This window comes from Xyrauchen texanus, chromosome 45 (assembly GCF_025860055.1).
Source record: "Xyrauchen texanus isolate HMW12.3.18 chromosome 45, RBS_HiC_50CHRs, whole genome shotgun sequence".
NCBI lineage: Eukaryota > Metazoa > Chordata > Actinopteri > Cypriniformes > Catostomidae > Xyrauchen > Xyrauchen texanus.
Window position 1 is genome coordinate 17,460,722 of NC_068320.1, and position 20,130 is coordinate 17,480,851.

Sequence of the window (20,130 nt, forward strand, 5' to 3'; positions counted from 1 at the left end):
GTTTAGCCTGTTCTGGTTAATATGCAGTTATATAATCAGTTTTCAAGAGTACACAAACTCTATAAAAAAGTTAATTGTTTTTTGTAATTATTATTTATGTATTTTCTATGTATTATTTTGGGGGTTTTTTTACTGGTTCTTCCATTATTACTGCAACTTGTACATGTTCTATAGTATTTATATGGAACTCCAAGGTACTTCCAAGAACACCATGCTGTTTCTATGGTACATGTCCAAACAAATGTGATAGGATCATGGTACATGTAAAGGAAAAACATGGTAGAATCTTGATATATGTCCCATAAACCATGGTATGATGTTTGTATATGTCCCAAAACTATGGTAGGATCATGGAATATGTCCCTAAAACCAATGTAGGATCATGGGATATGTCCCAAAAACCATGTAGGATCATGGAATATTTTCAAAACATCATGGTAGAATCTTGGTACATGTCCCAAAAAACATGGTATGATCATGGTATATGTCTCAAAAGAAACGTTTGGATCATCAAATATGTCCCAAAAACCATGGAAGGATGTTGGTAATCCCCAAAACCATGGTAGGATCATGGGGTATGTTCAAAAAAACCATGGTAGAATCTTTGTATATGTCCCAAAAACATTGGTAGGATGTTGGTAATCCCCAACACCGTGGTAGGATCATGGGGTATGTCCCCAAAACCATGGTAGGATCATGGGGTATGTCCCCAAAACCATGGTAGGATCATGGGGTATGTCCCCAAAACCATGGTAGAATCTTGGTATATGTCCCAAAAACATTGGTAGGATTTCTGTCTTTATCTATAAAGCACACATAATAAATAATTAGGATGTTAGTATATGTCCCAAAAACATAGTAGGTTCATGGTACATGTTCAATAAAACATGGTCGAATCTTGGTATATGACCCAATTTCCGTGGTAGGATCATGGTTCATGTCCCAAAACTAATGGTGGTATGATGTTAAATGTCACAAAACCCATTGTAGGATCATGGTACATGTCCCAAAAACCATGGTAGGATCATGATATATGTCCAAAAATACAGTGTACCCTTTGTAAGTGTCAAGTTCAAATTGGTGCCAGATATCTCTGAGAATTTGGTGATAGTTTAATTTAAGCCCTTATCAGATGAACAAGATCTTCAGAAAACATCATCAGAATCATCTTGTTTTTTTGGTGTTCGGACCATTACTATGAAATTCAAGAATGCTCGTTTTTATATGTAGTTGTGTAACATTCTTCGATTTTGTGTGTGTCAGAGAGAGGGTTGTTTGATCTGGACACTTGCTGCAAAATTAATCAGAGCAGCCTGGTATGGAAGTGCTTTGAAGTGCTGCTTCTGAAGGCGACATCACACTGCTGTGTACTGTAGCTTGTGGTGAGATGCCCTTCTGATCAGCGAACACTGCACCCTCTTTTAGAGCTTAGCAGGAAACATGATTATTTCCTTGGTTAGAGAACTCAACATTAGGAGATTGAATTGTCAGGTACATGAACCAGTTTCTACCACCTGTATTGCTGACACTTAAAAGATTGTGTTTGGGCAGCTTCTTCAAATATGGCTCCCTCCTTTTGACAGTTCTAAAGCAATTCCTTTCCTCCATTTTTAGACTAAAGCTAGTGTGGTAGCCTGTAGCATCTAGATTTAATCGTTGACCATGCTCAATTAAATTGTCCTCTATTTAATTTTATCTATGTACAACCAAAACGCTCTGGCTTGCTCTATAATTTGGGCAAAGAAAATGGCTCTAATTTGGGTCTCATTCAGGCCATATTAGCTAAATGAAGAGCTTTTGCGTAGTTTGAAGTTTTTTCCAGCCAATATATTTGATCCAAGGTTGTCACTTTTAAAACCTCCACTATAATTACACCATGACTTTTCTGAAAAGTGCTATACAAATTAAAAATTACTTGACTACTGTAATGAAATATTTTTTAAATGTAATTATTTTCAGCTTGGTTCTCTATTTCCACCAGGCTTTAAAATATTCCATCACATTAATTGGATAGTCCATTCTCTATCCAAAATGTACACGCTATGCATTTTAATTCATAGAGTTTAAAGAACAGAGCCCCAAAGGGCAGCACAGGATAGTTACCCATTACCTGCAGGCTGCACAGAGCTTCAACATTTATGATGAATCTGTGACACCAGCTGGGTGGTATATTAGGTGGAAAAAGTGCACAGTAGGTATTAGTTTATTTTTCTCATTCAAAGTGAGAAAGACCTTCCAGTCTGTATGTGACGCAACAAGCGAAGATGAATCATCCTGAGCATCCTGCAATTTAAAATGAAGTTTGATGTCACACCTCCAGATATTCCTGGTGTGTGGGGAACAGATTTGACATATGTGATTATGCACTCATATCTGTCCCCACTGGTGCATCAACAGATAACCTGGGCTGCTAAAAAAAAAGTGTAGTGCATTCTAACAATGACTAAAAACTGAAAGAGCTGCCTACCTAGCCAAAATTTTAGGTATCCTAGCCCTGTTGATATGTTTTGCTGGTCAGAGTTGGTTTAAGATGGTCATATCTGCTTTAAGCTGGTCTCCCAACCTGGCCAAGCTGGTGCTCAGCTGATATAGCTGGTCCAGCCTGATTAGGACATGAAGGCATCTCACTAGATTTTTAACCAAATGGCCTGTGAATTAAAACTGCAATCTGTAATTGTAGAATTTGCTAGCCTTCAGCTGACAGTAGCTTTAGCTACTTGGAAAAGTAATAGTATTCCTCTGAAGTATGTTGGTGCTTTCACAAACATTTTAATGCTTGAAGTGGTACTTGTTCATGAATGACAAAAGAGCCTAAATATAAGTTCTTAATTACAAAGAATGACTCCCAGTTTGATAATAAGCACTGATGCCTACAAAGAATGGGTGGGATTGGTGCATTAAATTAATTTAATTGTTCTCTTCTCTCTTTACAGCTCCTTCCAGTAGGAAGCCTGGAGATGCACTCATCATCTCCGACATTAAGAAAGGAAGTGTGGCGCACAGGTAATGACTCGAGCCATGTCTCTGTTTGAATTATACAAAAAAGCACTAATCTCATGCAAAACATATTTTGACTCATAGCTTCATATACTGCCTCCAGCACATCTACACCCAGCAGAATCTAACGCTTTAGTATATTAAATACAGATATACAGTACATAATAGTTGGATTATGTGTTGTATCCAAATGCACAATGCTCCACTCTGACTCAACATAACACAGTATACAAACATAATGTACATCAAACACTGCCTCCATTGAACAGCAAAATTTTAAAAAGAATTTAATGCAAAACCCAGTTGACTGTTTTGCTCAAAAGTTTACAATAAACAAGTGCCCTAACTCATTTGAATTGCCACTTGTTGTCCAATGCAAAACCAGTAGAAAACCACAATCGAATACGATACCTTGAGCTATGCTGTCCTACAAATGCAAACCACAGTAACTACGCCAACAATGAAACAGAGCAATCGCTTCGAAGTTACCTGGTTTAAGAGTGGATTTTGGAATTACTGCAATAGTCACTATTCGTTCCCTTGAATCTGAGGATAGTTTCGCCAAACCTGTTGGTCACATGACAGAACATAGTCTAAAAGAGCCAATTTTGGTTGCATCTCAATTTTGAAAAATGCTTGGTTACTGTGTTTTGCCTTTTTATAGGGCAGTATGTGTGCAAATGGATAAAAAGAGTAAGGCTAAGAGTGACAATAAATTCAAGTCAATGGTTTTCAATAGATTTTTTTCAAGGTAACACAGCTGGGTATGTTTAACAGTGCACGAATCTGTATAAACCACACCGCAATTGACAACAATGAAGTCATGCTGCACTCTACACCTTTCCTCAGGGTAAACTGCTGAAATGTATGTCAGTATGGACAGTCCACATTCTCCCAGCCTCACTAAATCAGGAGCCATCCTCTGTAGCCAGAGGAAATTTGCATTTATCTACATAAGTCTGCTTTCACAGGTCAATGCAGATAGCATAATGCTCGGTAGTCAGGCTCAACTCTGTGCGCAGATATTATAACATTATCCGTGTATGTCTATCTGAAGCTATTTAAGGCACGAATGAATTGCTGATCTAGATGATAGTCCCAAAATTCAGCTGCACTGATGGTGTGTAGCAGGGCTAAGAATGGAAAGTGCAGAGTGCAATAACCTGATTTGATTAAACATGCTGAAATGAAAGTGGAGGGCAAAAGTTATCAAGATTCTGTAGAATATATCCATGTGTTCCCTTGAAAGAAATTAACTTGTGTGTTTAAATGAAACAGAATATTCATTTTTAGAATTTTTTAGCTCTTTGTTTGATTGTGGAGAATGAAGTTAGCACCTGTAAGGTTTACTTCAGTCACAAGTTCTCAGAGCGCATACGCTCAAGACAGAAGACTCATGCTCGACCTTCCTATTTTCTGATTACAAATAAATTAAGAAATTCTCTGTGGTGTGTGGAATTTCCCCCCACAGTGTGAGTTGTTGTATACCAACTAATTACCCCACTTTCAGCACCCATACTCTAATCTGCTGTGCTTTACATAATGGATCATAGGAGAAATAATTGGGTTATGAACCAGTGTGTTAAACACTGAGTTGTTAAAAATGAGTCTATCTTGTCTGTGTTTAGATGCCCATGTTATATGGCCTTGCCTCTTACAATTTTTCAAATCTTGCTCTCCTCCACTTCAGTTCTTTTCACAGCGTCTAAAAATATGTGAGCTATTTAATATTAAGAAGTAGTGGAACAATTGTGAATTCAGGCAGGGCCACGACTGTGTCTTATCTGAATATGGAACGGCTGCACAATTATTTCCAATACCAATAACAGGGGTCATTGTTTTTTGTTTAGATTTTTGCTTCAAACTTTGTGACTGCTCTTGGCTGTGTACCTCAGTCCATCTTATGAATAATGGATGTTTTTTCTTACAGAATGCAAGCACAGAATAAAACAATATGACAGTGTAAATGTCGCATAGAATAACCTTTCCCTCAAAATATTGAGAAAAGAAATATTGACTTGCTGTATTTGAAGAAAGGTTGCTATAAAATCCAGAAGCAGTTGCACTTTTACATAAAGACTCATGCTCATGTGTAAATCTCACAAAAAAATGTAATGAAAAATGAAGCTATATTTTACATAAAGAAAAAAGTCAATTTTCAGGATCTTTAAGGTTGTTTGTATTGTATTCTCATTCATTGTTTTGATCATGCATTATTGAATTTGAAATTTTCATTTTTTCACATATTTTTCTTTTATTATTATAATAATTTTTTTGCTTTATTTTCGTTTTTATTTTGTATTTTTTTTATTATAGTTATTAGAATTTGTGGGTGAAATATGCTTAATTGATATAATAATACTGCAGTCAACAATGAAATGATCTTAATGGTCCTAAAAATAGTCTTAATTGGCTGCCATTTGTTCTATACTTTCTCTTTTGATTTTGTGGGAAACACGTGTGCGTGTGTGCGCGTGTGCTTGTGTACTTTGCTTTAGTTTGGGGACAAATTTGTACCCCAAAGTGAGCTTAATCAGACAAAATCTCCCTTAGGGGACATTTTGGGATGTCATTTTGGTATGTTCTCATTTGGGACGATCCATAACTAAATTATTATATTTATAATTTGTTTATAATGTAAAAGGTTTTCTGTTAGGGTTAGACTTGGTGTGTGGGTTAAGGTTAGTTTATAGTAATTATAGTTATAATTATATAAAAGCATAGAAGTCTATGGTATTTCCCCATTTAGATCAGATAGAGCACATGTGTGTGCTGATGTGTGCAGAGGAACAGCATTCTCTTGATCTGCCAGATTATATCTTTATTTTACTGTGTATGAAGGACGGGCACCCTGGAGCTTGGGGATAAGCTTCTGGCAATAGACAACATCCGCCTGGACAGTTGCTCCATGGAGGACGCTGTTCAGATCCTGCAGCAGTGTGAAGACCTGGTCAAACTCAAGATCCGCAAGGACGAGGACAACTCAGGTACCTCAGAGTCTCTGCAATCACCCCCCACACACAGATGAAAATTGAAACCCAAAAATGACAATTCTGTTATCAATTACTCACCCTCTTGTTGTTCGAAACCTGCAAAAGACAAAATGAGATAATAGGCGGAATGTTTAGTTTCAGTCACCATTCACTTTTACGCCATCTTTTTTCTATACAATAAAATTGAATAAAGACTAAAGCTTGTCATTCCCTCACATTCTGCTTAACATCTCCTTTTGTGTTCCACAAAAGAAAGTCATACAGGTTTAAAATGATATGTGGGTGATTAATGGTGACAGAATATACATTTTTGTGTTTAGTATCCCTTTAAGACTAAAACCCCATTCAAGGACAAAGACGCTGCCTCAGCAAAGATTCATAATACCCATGCTTGTTAGCCAGGATCAAGATAATTAATTGGCTTTTAGGGCCCGACTGATTATCTTATTCCGATTTAATCTAGTTTCAAATAGATACGGCAAGGACATGAGAATGGACAATGTGATAGAAAACATTCGGAAGTGCTCTTAGCTATAAACTTCTTTGGCACAACAAACCTAGTTGTACTTCTTGATGTTTTGTGACAGATGGAGGTTTTATGAAGGTGTTATTACTAAGAAGCAATTTGTTTCTTCCTGAGATCCTTCTGTTTAATATAACTGTCCCCTATTTCAACTTGAGGTAGCCCATGTTCCACCTGTGATAATGGTTCGTAGTGCCTCTGCTGCCTGAAAATGTCACACTGAGATGCTCATTATATCCACCTGACCTTCTGGTCAACCTGTCCTTTCTTCTGGTGGGATAGAACAACATACAGATATCTGCTCTACAAAAGCAAAATGTAACTACACCAACACTGAAACCGAGGAACATGGCAATCAAAGCTTTGATTGTTCAGTCAAATGTGTTGCACATACTTACATGGTAATGCACTGATAAGATATGTACATAAAGTCTGCCCTAGTTTTACCTCAAACAGCTGTAAGGACTGTGGTTTGCCTTGGTTTTATTACCTGTCAAAAATGAACAAGCGAAGATTTTAAGAGGAGTATTTCAGCTCTGTAGGTCTATACAATGCAAGTGAATGGCGACCAAAAATTTGAAGCTCCAAAAAGCACATTAAGGTAATCCATAAGACTCTAGTGGTTTAATGTATGTCTTCTGAAGCAATCCAATCGATTTTGGTAGAGATTAGACCCAAATGTATCTCCTTTTTCATTATAAACCTTGACATCTGCTGTTTCCTTAGTGATCATGATTTCAAGCTCAATTTCATGTCCTATAGTGCCATCTAGCGCTCTGCGCATGTGTCAAGCACTAGGAAGTGTAAATGAGCTTGAAACCATGATCGTGCCTAGAGACGGCAATTGCAAGATGTACAGTGAAAAAGGAGTTCAGTTTTGGTCTGATCTCACCCCTGAAAATTATTTGATCACTCTAGAAGGCGTGGATTTAACCACTGGAGTTTTATGGATTAATTTTATGCTGCCTTTATGTGCTTTTTGGAACTTCAAAGTTTTAGTCACAATTCACTTGCATTGTATTGCCCTACAGAGCTGAGATATTTTCATGTTCTGCAGAAAGACAGAAAGTCATACACATCTGGGATGGCATGAGGGTGAGTAACGGATGAGAGAATTTTCATTTTAGGGTGAACTATCCCTTTAAGCTGGCAAGGAGAAAAGTGCCCAAAACCCCTCTAAAGCCAGCAAACTGACTACCCTCACCAGGCTGGGAGTCCAAATTAGGCCAGCTTAAGCTGGTTTTAGCTGGGGGGGTTTTCAGCAAGAAAGATACTTGATTTTGGTCATTTTGCACAGTTTCGACAGAACGTATAGTTACTGGGAATTGCCTTTGCATGGCCTAACCTGTCCTTGCATCCACACACTTCTCACTTCATCCTTAACACTATTAATATTGCACTTATAGAGGATAATTGGGCTTAATCACTTCAATTTAATGCTTGTATGGTTCAATTATCTGATTAGAAACCCCTTAGAGCCTTCACCCATCCTCTAGAGGTGCAAAGCAGGTTTCCATACTCCAGCTCTGAACCTTTCAAAAGCATTTAACTGCAATCCTTATCTCCATTGTACTCTTCATGGGCATCATGTGTATACTAGAAATCAAACCTGCGAATTGCATTTATTTTGCATTCATATTTCATGCGGAATGTCTAGTATGTCCACTGAAGGGCTCTTCTACTGTGTCTCAGTAGAAAATAGATTCCATCACGCTTGCTTGCTCAAAGCTAGGAGCTCATTTAGATCATTCTTGCCATGAACATTAAGGTCTACATCCATTTTTTACGAGTCCTTTTTTAGAGCAATGACAACAGATCATCAGTCTAGGGCAGCATCAGCACACAGACTGAGAGAGGGTGCTGACTGTCGAGCTAAATGGGGGTAATTTTCCTGCGATCTCTCCATTAGTCCATCGTCAAAAAACAAAGGCTTAATGAGCCGACCTCGTGTTAACGAACATCCCCAGACCTCTAGTGTCGAAAGCAAGTACACGCAAACACACACACATACACATACACAAACGTTTGAAATTTAAGAGATGGAGTGCTGTGTGAAGTATTAGTGCTTCATTATTATTTTGAAGAGGGAGGGAGATGACAAGGATTGCCTAGAGGGTCTTGAGTTTTTTTTCTCTATTTTCCTCTTTCTCTTTAAATGGATTTGTTGACCTCTTAAGTGATTTTGAGTGTTGTAAAGAAATGTTACAAATATTTTATTAAATGGATTTAAAACTAACGTGCCTTTTGGTGTTGCCAAAGTTCCTTCTGTTTGCTGATTGCACAGTGCATTTTCAGTATCAGTATTTTTGTCTTTTCTAGTTTAAAAATCGAAATATCTTTAAAACATCACACATTGACATTTATTTATTTAGAAGATGCTTTAACCGCAACATATTAAGCAAGTGCATTTTATGAGTTTGTCTCTGGAAATCAAAAGCTAGTTCCACACTTCACCAGATGAATGACAGGAATGCCCAGGATCCCCCCTAAATTGACTTGAAAAGCGAAAAGGGTTGTTTTTAGAGAATATGTCTTTCTATCCCCATTTTAATTAGCTTTTCATGTTTAAAACATAAATCTAACAAAAATACTGATTAAGAAAATGTTTCTTTGCAGTTTGCACGAAATGCACTCGAGCTCACTCCTATAATTAATTCACATCTGACATTTGGTTTCTTGAAAACCACTGTGGGTCTAGGATGTAGAGGTTTAGTTCTCCTCTGATGCTGGTGTGTATAATGATTTGTAGTAGTAGGTGCAGTATCCATTTCTGAACCCAATGAAGGTTTCTTTCCTGAAATGGATAACAGAGCCGAAATCCCATTTTTTGTATTATGCATGTGGATGTCTCTATTTTGCCGCTCCTCCATATTTCTCTCTCGTGTTTCTTTGTTTTCCGAATGCGGCATTTCCATTATTTTACATCATTCTTCCCTTGAATTGCCTTTATTTCCTTTCTCTTCCAGCTATCCATTTCTCTCCAGTTTATTACTTAGTTTTTCTTTTACATTAGCGGTTGTATTTATTTACTTGGCTTTTAGTTGGTTGTATTGTTTTGTTTCTTTTAGTTTGGCTCCTCTCCCTTCCTGTCTTCTCTCCACCTGTCTCTTACATGGAAAAAAAACAAAAATCTTATTCTGAACAAGTATATTTATCTGTTTTACAGTAAAGACATTTTTATTTTTTTAATCCATAAAACAAGATAAATTCACCTGGTGTGCAAAACTGCATAAGACATTAATGCTTGTTTTCAGAGTGTTTTTTCAGGCAATGGCAGATTTATTTTCATTTATTTTAAGCATGAAAAGGTGAAGAAAATCTGTTTCTTTCACAATATGGGAATGTTAATTCACCTTCATGTCATTCCAAATCTGTATGACTTACTTTCTTCAGTGGAGCACAATGGGAGACATTTTGACCAATGAACTGGTCGCTCTTTTTCATGCAATTATAATGAATGGGGACTGGAGCTTCCAAGCTTTAAATCTGTTGCAAAAGCACCTTAAAAGTGATATGTAACACTTTATGCTGCTTTTGTGCCTATTTTAAAGCTTGAAATCTGTAGTCCTCATTTATTTTAATTGCATAGAAAACAGCGACCAGTACATGTTTAATAATGTACTGATTGCTCTTTTCTATTCAGTTAAAATAAAAATAAAACATTTTCATGGAATAAAGAAAGTCATATGGGTTTAAAACCACATAATGGTGATATCTTACTCAGTTTTGCTTGATTCAGATGGATTTTTCTTGTTTTAAAGATGTTTCGATATTTTTACTGGAAAACAAGAAAGATACGCATTAAGGATACGATTTTTTGCAGTGAATTTCCTTTTCAATCCTCCTTTTCCTCAACCACCCCACCCCACCTCCTTCCCTCCTCTCTCTGTCCGGTGTTGTGAGGGGTGTCTTCGCTCTGCTCTCTGCCCCTTGTGAGGTATCCTACGTGATGGCAGTGTTGATAGGGACGCCCGTGTGCTGTTGGCCTGTGTTGCAGACGAGCAGGAGAGCTCTGGCGCCATCATTTACACGGTGGAGCTGAAACGGTTCGGCGGCCCGCTAGGCATCACCATCTCGGGCACCGAGGAGCCCTTTGATCCCATCATCATCTCCAGCCTCACTAGAGGAGGCCTGGCCGAGAGGTAACACTGTTTACGCCTTCAAGGCTCAGGGCTTCAGTGATACATGCTTTTAAGACTACTAAATAATGCTGAATGTGTCATTTGTAATCATATATCTTATATTAGGGGTTATCCATTAACAATGGTTATTATAAATGGACATAAGTATACAATAACATAAGAAGGCTTTTGAAAGACTTTGATGCATTGCACTTGCGCGTGAAGAGTTGGTGTGCTCATGTCACTACAGAACGGGTGCCATCCACATTGGCGATCGCATCCTGGCCATTAACAGCAACAGTTTGAAGGGCAAACCTCTCAGTGAGGCCATTCACCTGCTGCAGATGGCAGGGGAGTCCGTCACTCTGAAGATCAAGAAGCAGGGAGAATGTACGTTCTGCAATATATACTGTACATACAATTCACAATATACACGTTTGGCAGTGTAAAAACATAGGCAGCATAATATTGCTTTTTAAGATAAATTGTTCAGTACAGGAAAGGCAGCACAGCATGTGTCCTGAGCGGAGAAAGCAATCTCAGAATGCATTGCATCCAAGTTGGCAGACGATTCTAGATTCTTGTTCATGATCTCTCTCTTCTTTCTTTTTCTCTTTCTGTAGTGACAAGCCCAAATCAGCCCTCAGTAACGGGTCGTTTGAATGATCTGAGCGACATGGAGGATGACAGTCAAACAGGGCAGAAACCCGGCAAACTCTCTGACATGTATTCCACCACCATTCCCAGTGTAGACAGCGCAGTGGAATCCTGGGATGGCTCTGGCATTGATGCCACCTTCAGCACCCAGGGTAAATTTGAGTATGAGTTTGGAACATTAAGGTGTATAAATGATCACAAATTTTCATTTTGGGTGAACATTTCCTTTAATATCTCATGTCATTTTCTGCCCAATGACATACAATATATCTTGTGTCAAGAGTCTCTTATGACCATGGATGCACCACCTGTTCTTTTGATGAGATCAGACCCCCAAACTTAACTACAGTGCCAAGCTGTGTCAATCCCATTGCTTCCTGGAGGGTTGGTTGAAGCCCAACAGGTCTAATGGACATTAAATTGAGTTTCCCTTTCTCTGTAGACCTGCAAAAATGTATTTACTTAGGTAATTATTTACAGTAATCTGCAGTGGGATAAGTGTCTTTTATGAGGCCAGCTGGCGGTACAGTGCATTATATAGAAGAATGCATTATTTTGCTGAGTGGAAAATTGGTTGTAATAAGCACTGGGATGCACATGGTTATTTGAATAACTCGTCAGTAATGTGTTTGAATCGCAATCGGCTCTCTCGACATTGAGGCCTACTGGTCAAGACTAATCATAATCATGAATTGCAGCAAGAATGCCAAGTAGGCAGATTTATTTATCTGAGAAATGGGTTCTATTAATTTATAATGCTTGTAGGTGTTAGTCCCACAAATATCTGTTTGCATTTATATGTAGTGAAAGTAATGGCTGTAGTAGCAATTATTTAATTGGTCCACAAGGTTTCATGACCTATAAACAATTCTGAAAACGGAACACAGAATTATTATAGTGCTGGCAAAGCAGCACTGTAGTGAAATAATTTTCTCCTTCATCTTGCTCTTCTTTCTCCTTCTCATCCTCTTCCTCATCTTCCTCCTCCTCCTTTCTCTTTCTCATCTTCTCTGTCATTCATCTTCTTCCTCCTCCTCCTCTTCTTCCTTCCTCTTCCTCTGTTTTCTCCTACTTCCCCTTCTCTTTGTCTTCCTCTTCCCCTACCTGTTTCTCATTCCTCTTCCCCCTCTTTTTCCTCTATCCTCTTACCTCCTCCTCTTCTTTCTCCTTCCACTTCACCCTTTTTATCTTCCTTCCTCTTCCTCATTATTGTCCTTCTTCCTCTTCCTCCATCTTCTTCCTCTCCCTTTGTCCTCTTCTTCCTTTTTTCCTCCTTCCCCCTCCCCTCTTCTTCCATCTTCCTCTTCTTCCTCTTTCTCCTTTCTCTTTGTCCTCTTCTTCCTTTTTTCCTACCTCCTCTTCTTCCTCATTCCTTTTCCTCTTCTTCTGCTTGCTTCTCTTCTTCCTCCTCTTCTTCTCCCTCCTACTTTTTCCATCTTCTCTTTATTTTATGTGACCTATTCTCCTTGTTCACTATGTTCTTCAATACATTTGTCACAAATGTTTTAATGTGCAGACTCGGCCTTAGGTGTTCTGTAATGTTTAGTATTTAGTATTTTTAAGAAACTTTAAGATTTGAAAATCCCTCTTTAACTGTTGTAATTTGGCATCGCAAATCTGACAGATAGTGATGATGTAATTTAAATATTTGCATACTGAGCTATTCTTTTACTACCTTGCAAACACTGTTATTTTCTTTTGGAAATGTAAATCTAGTAACAAATATAATTGCAATATAAATACATTATGACTAACCTATCAGTGAGCAAAACCCTTTCCTCATTCCCGTTATTAACCAAATGGCATCATCAGTCATTTTTCATTTATAGAGATGATTAATTTGTCCCAGTGCTGCTGACATATATTTCCTCAAGGCCACCTTTGCGTTCTCCTGCTCTTTTCCTCCTCTCTCACTCTGATGAGGAAAGGAGATTTTGAGATAGACACTCACGCCTCATGTTAACAGGTTCATATGAAACATCTCTTTCTTTCTTGCTTTCTTTCTTTCTCTCACTCTCTCTCTATCTCTCTCTCTCTCTTGTATAGTTCACCCAAAAATGAACATTCTACATTTTATCACCCGATGTCTTTTATCTTTTCTTTTTTAGAACACAAAAGGTTACTTTTTAAACAATATTCTGGCTGCCTGCTATTTTCCAGATTTGTAATGTTTTTATTTGTGAGCTTGACAACGGGCAAGACTTTCATTGAGTAATGACTTTCAGCCTGTTTGTGAGACAAAACAGTCGTATTGCTTCAGAGAACTTGGAATATGTGGTGTGTGAATGGAGGAATGAGTCACAGTCTAAAGCGCTTTGAAAACTGCTAAGGTTAAAAAAGTGCTATATAAGTTCAGACCATTTACCATTTACAAAGAAGTCATCTGGACCACTTCTATAATGCTTTTATGGTGGTACTTTTGTCATTTTGGAGCTTGATAGCCCCAGTCTCCATTCACTTACACTATATTTAAAGACAGGCTATTCAGGCAGGATATTCTTCAAAATTCACCTTTTGTGTTGCGTGAAAAGTCTAAAGATTTGGAACAATATGAGGGTGAGTAAATGAAGACAATTTTCATTTTGGGGTGAACTTTTCCATTTAAAATGCCCCATGTCAACACAATAAAGTATCTACCTGTATGATCTACCTGTATGTATTAATCCTTTGAAAGGGGACATTTAAATAAAATAGCTATTCAGAGAATCTTTTACTAAGATTTCTTGCACATTCTCATGCCCTGCAGGGTGAACAAATCACAAGTAGTTAATATGTATTGAATTCTGGGGAATTATAAAGCCCTGAGGCTATGCTGTGCTTGGTGGTTGTCTCCGAGGGAGAATCAGACCAAAGCGAATGAAGCAGAATGCTGTGGCTCCCTCCAGAGACGAGTGTGTGAACACTGCAAGTATGCTGTTCTCCTCTCTCCCTGTAGTACTCGCCCTGCCTGCAGCTGTCTTGAGCCAGATTTATGACCAGAGCCTGGGAACCTGAACAACCTGTAGCCTCTGTGCCAGTGTTGCGAGAGAGAGCTGTGTAATGCATATATGCGCTCTGTCTTCTGGGAACAATTCATTATCAGGGCTTTTTTTGTCAGATTTACAGTCAAATCAATATTTGGATCTTTACAGAGTTACATTGTGTGCAGGGTCCAAACTTAACACTTGGCAAGCAACAAATGTGAGTAATGACTGACTTTACTGTCAGACCGATGTTACTGTCACAATTTTAAGGACTATTATTGTACAATTTTTGTAATGGGGAAAGTTGTGGTAACAGATTTTGGTCATTAAAATTTGTTAACAATTAATGTTGTTTTTTTTTTTTTTTTTCTACAAAAAAATGCAGTATCCGTTTGTTAAAATGATGACATTGTTTGTTTGATCAGTTGAAAAAGTTGAGGTGTTACAGGCCAAAATCAGAATTTTAAGGGGTAGATACTGACATTTGATGTGTTTTAACTACTTTACTAGTTAAAACTAGTACAGTCAAATATTGATTTGACTGTAAATCTGACAAAAAAAGCCCTGATAATGAATTGTTCCCAGAAGACAGAGCGCATATATACATTATACAGCTCTCTCTCGCAACACTGGCACAGAGGCTACAGGTTGTTCAGGTTCCCAGGCTCTGGTCATTTAATTTTTAAAATTATGCAAGGCTAATTTTATGTTTGATCATAAATTATCAAACGATTTACCAATAGGACTGTGATGTGCACAGAACAGGGATAGCAGGGGTTAGAGCCCATGCCCCTTTCATTCACAAAGGTGCTCTACTGGTTATCCAGAAAAAATATATACATTTTAATAATTAAATTAAAATAGTGAAATAAAATAAAAAATTAATCTCGTAATAATCTCACAATAACTGTAATATTGTTATATTATGAGGTTTCTTTGTAAATCATGGGGTATTAAAAAAATTAAGTGTAGGTGCCTTTAACACAAAACAGAATGTAAAGCACGCCAAAACATGCTTATTACATTAATACCTTTTCAGTGCTAGAAATTGTATACATCTTTTATAGAATACTGCCATTAACTGAAGGTGTTGTCTGATTCGGGTAAAGCCAGTTTGTTTTTTATTTAAACTGTTAGATTAATCACTTTCAGAAAAATACCATTGTATTACCATTTTTGGACATGTGGTCTCCCATTCAAAACTCTCAGAATGGGAGCAGCAGGGATAAAAGGATAAAGTGAGGGTTCAGAGATGAGAAATGTGAAGAGAGTGATGAGACAAGAATAAGATTAGAGCCCAATATAAAAATAAAAAAGTCACTGTGTTGTTATCAGGGTAATACTATGGTACTGAATTATTATATTCATATTTCATGATACTGTCATAGTACTCCAAGATACTTCTAAAAATACTATGGTTCTACTATGACGCATCAAAAACATGGGATTATCACAGACCATGTCTTGAGAAAAAAAAAAGGGTAAAATATGGGACTTTTTTTAGGAATATAACAGAATAGACTGTTATTTGTCAAAAAGGAAATAATGGAAAATAATGTTTATAATACCAAAAAAATTGTTAAATACACAAAAAGCAATGAATAAGTTAAGTATATATAAGTGCTGCTCTTTAAAAAAATGTTTTATAAAAATAAAACAATTAAAATAAAATCAGTGCCCTTTTTTATTCTTTTGCCCCTGTCCCTGCTGAGGTCTGTGTACACCACTAATATAGGATGCCCAAAGGTTTGTCTTTTAAACTCAAGATGCCACACATTTGTGGAATTGTCCTCATAAAGGTTTTTTTTTATTTTTTATGAAAATACACTGAAAATAAATACAATGGAAATAATTATTAGTTATCTTAATCCTTTTTGAGAAAGGTGCAAAAATATGCAATGGGAAAAATTGCTAAATAATACCATTGTGATGGGGACAATAAATGATATTCTATAAAAATAATCATATGCAAATTGTCAATAAGAACTGTTTATGGATGACAAGTTTTCTCAATTCACCAGATGTTACAAAGTTAATTATGGACCCTGGGTCATGCGTTTGTTTCAGCTCCCACAGGTTTCCAGGCAACAGGCTACAGTTTCCACAGCCATGAGTGGCGGAACGCCAAGCCCAGCCGGGGCAGCCTCTCCCCGGTCAACAGTAGCCGGCAGAGGAACAACATCCTACCAGACTTCGGGCTCAGTGTGGATGACTGGGACAGGCCAAGTGCTAGCGGGTACATTACATAATAAACCATATCTCATTGTTTAAATACACTTATTAGCTAATCTTGATTTAATCGCTTATTACTAAATTTTCTTTTTATTTATTTCTTTTTTACTCACAAGACAAACTATGATAATAGTGCAAAATCTTTCAAAAATAATGGCATTTAAATCAAAAAAAGAAAGAGAAATGTGTTATAACGAATAAAAGGGATTAAAACTTGGTAGAATGGAAGAGAAAATTGGAAATAGTATCATGCTTTAGATCCCACACAATGTTTGTCCTACAGACCAATATCGCTTGTAAATGTAGATCAAAAGTTGTTTACATCAATAATAGCTACAAGACTTGCAAAATAATACCAACAATAATTGATTTAAACCAAACTGGATTTGTGAAAAATCGTTTATAGTTTGATAATGTGCGACGAACACTTAATCTTATCGATTATGCAACAAAAACTAAGCAACAGATGTTAATAATGACTTTAAATACTGATAAGGCATTTGATAGAGTTCCATGGCCCTTTATTTTTGAAACATGCAAAGCGTTTGGTTTTGATCAGAAGTTTATTAAATTAGTTAAAGAAATATACAATCAACCAAATGCAAGAGTGAGGGCCAATGGAACTCTCTCAGAGAAATTTTAATTAAAGAGGGGGACAATACAAGGGGACCCCTTGTGTATAGAGCATTTAGCACTAAGTATACAAATACATTCTAGAATGAAAGGACTTGGATGAAGAACATAAACTTGCATTGTATGCAGATGATGTCATAATGTTTTTAACAGAGGTAGAAACATCACTACATGCGGTGTTAGAGGAGATAGATCTGTATGGATCTTTGGATCTGGATATAAATTAAACTTGAATAAGAAAGAAGCTATGGAAATAGGGGACAAATTCCCCTCTATTTTTTTTAATAAATTATCATATTAAGTGGAATCGAACAGAAATAAGGTACTTGGGAGTGATCATTCCAAACAGTTATATTTCGTATAACTATAATCTTATTTGAGAAAATAAATACAATTAAAATGAATGTTCTCCCAAGAGTCTTTTTTTGTTTCAAAATCTACCAGGATATATAAATTTAAAAAATTGCCATAGTCTCTTTAGAAATTTTATTTGGGATGAAGGGAAATCATAACTTATTACTTAAACAGTTCACTCAAAAATGAAAATTCTGATATAATTAAAGCCAAGTGTACACTACACGACTTGCAGTCGGCGTCCTGTGACTCACAGTTTGTTTTTTTGTTGTGCTGGTGTGAATATTTAAGGACTCCAGTGTATCAACTACACAAGCATTCGTCCCTGACTGAGACCATGTGTACACCTGGTATTAAGTTTGGTTTTGGGTAATCCTATCACAAATGTACAAGCGAGACATCACCGTTACACCTGGTTGTCTGTTTTGACCATTTATGTTCAGATTTCGAGGAGAGAGAGTTTCTGATTTCATGAGGACATGCATTAATCTTTACGTCTGTGTTTTACTGAATGATAGTAAAGCATAAAAAAGTAAAAGACAAGAAAGCACACAAAATCAGTGCAGTACCTGAATCTGAGCTTCCAGTGTGCCTGCTGCTCATATATGTGCCTCTACTATTGTATATGTTCATCCATTTGCTTTTTTCAAATTTCCAATTGTACGCTTATTCCCTTTTAATCCACACAGAACCAGTGAAAAATCAGTTTTTTCAGCTGCCCTAAGCTTCTTCCCGTTGCATCTAAAATTAAGATAACGAAATTCATTCACATACTCCCGCAGTTTATTCTTGATACATGTATAAAAAAAAACATGAAAGAGTGGCTCTCGTCCATTTTCTTGCTTTATTGTCACCATTTGCATAGGAAAAAAAATTATAAATATTTGATAATAATAAAAACAGCAGAAAGGGAGAAGTGGCTGATTTTTTTTTTTTTTATATACATTTTTTTTTCTTTTTTTTTTTTTTTTATGACTTTTTTTGTCTCCTGCTATCTAAATCTTGCTCTCCTTTTTCGACAAACATGAAAGAACGGCTATAGGGTATGGGGATTTCATTGTCTCTATATTTCATTGATTGTGTCTCATTGTCGGTCTTTTGCTTGTCGGGACAGTGGGCACACATGCCGACAAGCTGTCTAGATATCAAGCAGTTTTGAAAACTGTCGAAGCGTCTGGGACTCGTCTCAGCCTGTCGCAGGAGTGCACACACAATGAGACCTTTCGTCGTGAAATCCGAGACTTCTCGTTGCAGACCAGTCACCGACTCAAAACATCAATGGAGATGAGCTTGAATTGTGTAGTGTCCACTAGGCATTACTTACACTCATGCACTTCCAAACCTGACTAACTTTTGTTGAACACAAAAAGAGAATGTTGAAGAATGCACTGGCCTGTCTTTCCCATGTTGCAAATGAGAATCATTCATCATAAGAGCACCATAAAAGTACTCCATTTTACATACATGAGGGTGAGGAAATAACGACAGAAGTTTCATTTTTAGGTGAAAGCCAGACACCCAGGTTAATGTGATGTCTTGTATTTATTTGAAGGATTTTCTACTATATTAGCAGTATACATAAGACTGAGTTAAGTGGATTGGAAAAGTGAAGTTTGCAGCCCTCGAAAATATTATCCTTTTATTACCTCTTTTATTTTCCTAAAAATGAAAAGTACTGACAAGTCAATATCCATTTCATCAAGAACAGAAAAGTATTGTGCTGCTCAACTTCACCTATTAACATGTTTTTTGTGACTTCTCAAATTCATTAAATTAAAAAAGACACAATCTTGCAAAGGGCATCAGTGTAAAGATTAAGATGTGAACATTCTGACTTTTAACTTTATTATTCAGATTAACTGGGCCATCTGCAATATTTCTACAAATCCGCCTGTGCATAATAGTCTTTTTTAATCCAAAATTGACCCTCAAGTCATATTATTAACTGAGCCATGCAGTACGTTTGCAGAACATTGTATTTTCAAATATGTGGTAGCAGAGCTTTGATCAATAGTTTCTGGGGTGATTTCACTTTATTCTTTGTTAGCTCATACTGTACAGTCGGAAATTTGTAATTCAGATTCCTTGTGCTGTAGATCAAAGACTTAAGTCGGCCCTATGTGCAATAATGAACCCAGCAGGACTTGTTAAGGGACAAGGCCTTTTAAGTATTTAGCTGACACAATAATTATGATCACCCTCTGAGGTTTTTTTCTAAGATGTTACAATTGTATTTATGTGGTGACTGCATGTGCTGCCTTATACCCCTACAGCATGGGACTAAAACAAATCATCTGGATTGTGATTTTGCCAAGTTGAATGTGTTCCTGAATCAACATCCTTGTTGGTCCTGGAACAACATTCCTATGAACCAATTAGATTTTAGGGTTACAATTAGTCTTGGGGTTGAACAAGATTATAATTAACTTATCATTACTCTCTGATGTTAGAAGTGTTCTTTGACACGAATGTTGCTAAGGGACCAAAAAATCTATTAAATATATAAAAAACATTGGATCCAGGAAACTCACCAAAACATTTACTTGAAAGTAGAGACTCAATTCATCTTTAAAGCATTCAATCATTCCAGATATGCTTCAGTATATTTTGCAGTCTGAACTTAAATTGAAAAACGTATAATGTGGAGCATCCTCCAG

General features: G+C 36.9%; 1 protein-coding gene across 3 annotated transcripts in view; it reads left to right on the top strand.

The window, feature by feature from the left end:
• grip1 (glutamate receptor interacting protein 1) overlaps positions 1-20,130 on the top strand; it is a 197,473-nt gene that overhangs the window by 166,269 nt on the left and 11,074 nt on the right. For 2 of the 3 annotated variants that reach the window (XM_052118850.1, XM_052118851.1), the window contains exons 15-20: positions 2,934-3,003; positions 5,839-5,984; positions 10,511-10,655; positions 10,885-11,024; positions 11,258-11,443; positions 16,322-16,490. In XM_052118850.1, the coding sequence (XP_051974810.1) occupies positions 2,934-3,003; positions 5,839-5,984; positions 10,511-10,655; positions 10,885-11,024; positions 11,258-11,443; positions 16,322-16,490 (856 nt within the window). Of the gene's footprint in view, positions 1-2,933; positions 3,004-5,838; positions 5,985-10,450; positions 10,656-10,884; positions 11,025-11,257; positions 11,444-16,321; positions 16,491-20,130 lie in introns of all 3 variants that reach the window. The other variant, XM_052118849.1, reaches the window with a different exon arrangement.